This window comes from Coffea eugenioides, chromosome 7 (assembly GCF_003713205.1).
Source record: "Coffea eugenioides isolate CCC68of chromosome 7, Ceug_1.0, whole genome shotgun sequence".
Lineage (NCBI taxonomy): Eukaryota > Viridiplantae > Streptophyta > Magnoliopsida > Gentianales > Rubiaceae > Coffea > Coffea eugenioides.
The window spans coordinates 10,945,916-10,949,214 of record NC_040041.1 but is presented as its reverse complement, the minus strand read 5'-3'; the positions used below and the strand labels follow the sequence as shown (position 1 = coordinate 10,949,214).

The window sequence follows — 3,299 nt, the reverse complement described above, 5'->3', positions numbered from 1 at the left end:
GATGGGATTCAAAACAAGCTATAAATATGTATCACAATGTGGCATGTCCTAAATTGAATAATTGACTGATGGCAGCGAAATCAAAGAGCACAATTTTTTAGTGCTTAACAAAAGCAATGGATTATATATACATATATATATATATATATATGAAAATATAAGAGTTTGATAATCAAGGAGAAAAATAAATTTTCATCCTTAATTTTGGGGTATGGACCAACTTTATTTCTAAAATTTCACCCAAGATACATTTCATCCTCATAATTTCATAATTTTAACTAATTAAGAAAAATTGAAGGATTGCAAACCAATTTAGATAGAATATAATCAAATGACCAGTCTGTTAGTAAATGCATTATTAGCACTTTATTCAGCCATTGATTGAGTTACAGAAACAATACTATAATTTGGAGTAACCTATTGTTAAACTCTTTTTTCATAGTGGCATTTTTCTTCAATTGGCTATAACGGAATCATTTCTTTTCCATGGCTTCAGTCCTTCTGGAGCTTCTTATTCAGTTCTGGACTGAGGAGAGAGTTATGGTGGCTAAAGTTTTTTAAGACTGTTTAGAGCTGAAAAAGGGAAAGTAAACTAAGATAGGGCTTTCAATATTTTTGTCAACCCAATGTAATATTTTACCAACAAGACGTGTTCGTTATGTTAAGATATAACATCAAAATTGATTGGCAATCCGTAAATTATCCTCACTCTATTGAAATTATGAAACTATCAACGCAAAATGTGTTTTGACTGGAAATTTGAGGGTGAAATTGATCCACACCCAAAACATTGAGATGAAAAGTGCATTTTTCCCATCAATAGATGATTTCTTACTCTTTGGTTTTCTTTTGCATTGGCCAGAAAAACCCACCCAAAAAAAAAAAGCTTTATCAAGAGTCATTAATTTTACCTGCAATACAAGCCAGGAACTCCATAATATGTAGGCAAGAAACATTAGAAGTACACCCTTGACCCATGTGGTGCTAGAAGCAGCATGACCCGGATTTTCTAGGCTGTGAATTTTCAACAGGTGATGATGAACCAATAGTTTCAGATAAGGGGCACCATGATAGAAGGCAATAGTTGCAGATCCTCCTAAGCATAGTGCTATTCCGGCAAATTTTGAAATCCCAGGGACAGTCTTCAAATTGAAATTTTCCATTCTGTAAGCAGTCAAAGCATGTTGGCTAATTTCTTTTTTTTAAAAAAAATTTTTATTGAGCACCCAAGTTAAAATTTGAAGAATTTATTCATACAATTGAAGCCATAATTTAGAGTACTAGAAAATAGTTGAAAGAGTTTGCAGGTACAGAAATCTTAGATTTGTAACATGTATGTCTTACCTGAATAGAACTGCGAGGAAGAAAGTACTGACTGGAATTGTATTATTGATTGCTGCAGCTAACGGGGCAGATGTGTACCTAAGAGCCATATTATTGAGATTCCAGGTCAATGTGAACCTGAAATAGACAAGTGGATATGAACTTCAACTGTGAGGAAAACAATAGGAAAACAATAATTCAATTAACACCTTCAAGAAAAAAGAAACATACACGATCAGTTCATTAGAAAAAATTCAAGACAACTGAAATACAACAATGATTTTCACTAGAAATTTTTTTGCTAACATCTTACCCAAGGAGAGAAAGTATACACATCTTGACAAATGTCATTACCGTCAGAGGTGGTGCACTTTTCCTGTAAATTCGATAAAAGTATACTATGTGTTAGATCGAGCAAGCAAGAGCAGAAAAATAAAGATTAATATGCTAAATTTGAGCTGAACGATACCACTCAAGAAAGATAGTTATGGGAGCTAAGAAGACTGTTGCAATGGCTTGTCTGTAGAAGACGAGTATATATGTCTTGAAACCATCATCAATTGCAGCCTTGGAAACTATGTGCATGATAGAATGGAATACTTGTACCGATACAGCAGCTAAATAAAGTTTGTAGCCCTCCATTTTTTCAATTGGGTATGACTTCTATTGAGCTTCACTGGTTTCTTTTTGTCGATTGAGCTCAACGTTAATAGCTTTGGTCTTTGTTGCTGTTTTACAATCCAATTCTGTAGAAATGAGATGTTTATGTAGAAGTTGGAGGAAGTAAGACTACATGTGTGATTTCACACGTCCGTAATACCAGAAACATCTATAAAATTAGGGTAGGTCCCGGATGGAATGGTTGAGTAGCTTTCTTAAATAATACATTAGTTTGCATGGAAATGAGGCACCTATGATTAACTTTGGTCCGCTTCTGTCCAGTTGTTATACTTGTTATGACGTTTAATGTATACTTGCATTACATTGTTATACCCAATATACGTGAAATATTTGTTTTAGTAAACTTTTTTTTTTTTGGCAACTAACAACAATTTTATATCTTTAATGTAACAAATACAACAACAGCTTGAAAACAACACGAAAATACAATAATCCAGTGACAAGTAGCGCTGGCCACAATAGCTCTCATTTTATGAGTACATGAAATAAGATGCTGACTAATCAAGAATGCCCAAACCCCTGTTTGCATTGAAAACATATATAGAGTTGCATGGTCAATACGACACTGCCACTGTAGATTGTGTCCAGATTATCAAGAGTATTAATGGATCATGTGACTTAAGAATTGGGAAAGCTGCAACAGGATCGCTAACTTATGACAATGAAGGCTCAGGTTTTCATCAAACTACCGCAAACGTTGATGGAGTCTTGGCCACACAAATGTAGGCTTTAGTGAAGTCTGGCTTCTTAGTTTTCATCAGAATCCAGACCTGTAGAAATATAAACCAAGCTAGATTATTGGTGAGTCTTGGGTTAATAGCCATATGTCTATGTGTGAGTGGTCAACATCATTGTTTAGCTTGTTGTGCGGTTGCATGGGATTATTCCCATTGATTAGTAGTAGTAGTAGAGTCAAAATAGGAGCCGTATAAAGGGAATTTGTAGCCTCGGGTGTCAAGCAGGGTAACAAGAGCAAAGAGCCATTGCGGTTTTAGTTTTTTTGTTCTTTTGTAGCCGCAACCTCCTTTGAGTAATAGAAGAGAATTTCTTTTCCTTTGCCTCAGATATTAAATTCTTGAGATTGTTTGTGTGGGTTTATGTATGTTTATTTGTTTGAGTCCTGCAAAGTGGTACCAGAGCTACGGTAGATTGAAATATAGCAAAGCCTAACTCCAATATTATTTATTCTATCCAAAGACTCGAAGCAAAAGCGGAGTTTAATTTTTAGCATAAACAAATGATAGCCCATTTCAAGGCATCTAAATTGCATCGATATATTGAATCTGCACTTGCTC

General features: G+C 34.6%; 1 protein-coding gene across 2 annotated transcripts; it reads right to left on the bottom strand.

The window, feature by feature from the left end:
- Positions 1-287: 287 nt before the first annotated feature.
- Positions 288-2,067, bottom strand: LOC113778523 (WAT1-related protein At5g64700-like). Of its 2 annotated transcripts, XM_027323961.1 has the most exons (5): positions 1,793-2,067; positions 1,637-1,699; positions 1,345-1,461; positions 912-1,164; positions 288-573 (listed from the first exon to the last, which is right to left on the bottom strand). In XM_027323961.1, the coding sequence occupies exons 1-5, from the start codon at positions 1,963-1,965 to the stop codon at positions 568-570; spliced, it is 612 nt and encodes a 203-aa protein (XP_027179762.1). In that variant the 5' UTR covers positions 1,966-2,067; the 3' UTR covers positions 288-567. The 2 variants fall into 2 exon arrangements, with proteins under 2 accessions (XP_027179762.1, XP_027179761.1); XM_027323960.1 differs by having other exon boundaries at positions 288-1,164.
- Between the last annotated feature and the right edge of the window lie 1,232 nt (positions 2,068-3,299).

Coding starts and splice junctions, on each gene's coding strand:
- LOC113778523 (XM_027323960.1), bottom strand. CDS start 1,965: ATGGAGGGCTACAAACTTTATTTAGCTGCTGTATCGGTACAAGTATTC. Junction 1,700..1,792: donor ATAACTATCTTTCTTGAGTG/GTATCGTTCAGC, acceptor TCGAATTTACAG/GAAAAGTGCACCACCTCTGA. Junction 1,462..1,636: donor TGTATACTTTCTCTCCTTGG/GTAAGATGTTAG, acceptor TGTCTATTTCAG/GTTCACATTGACCTGGAATC.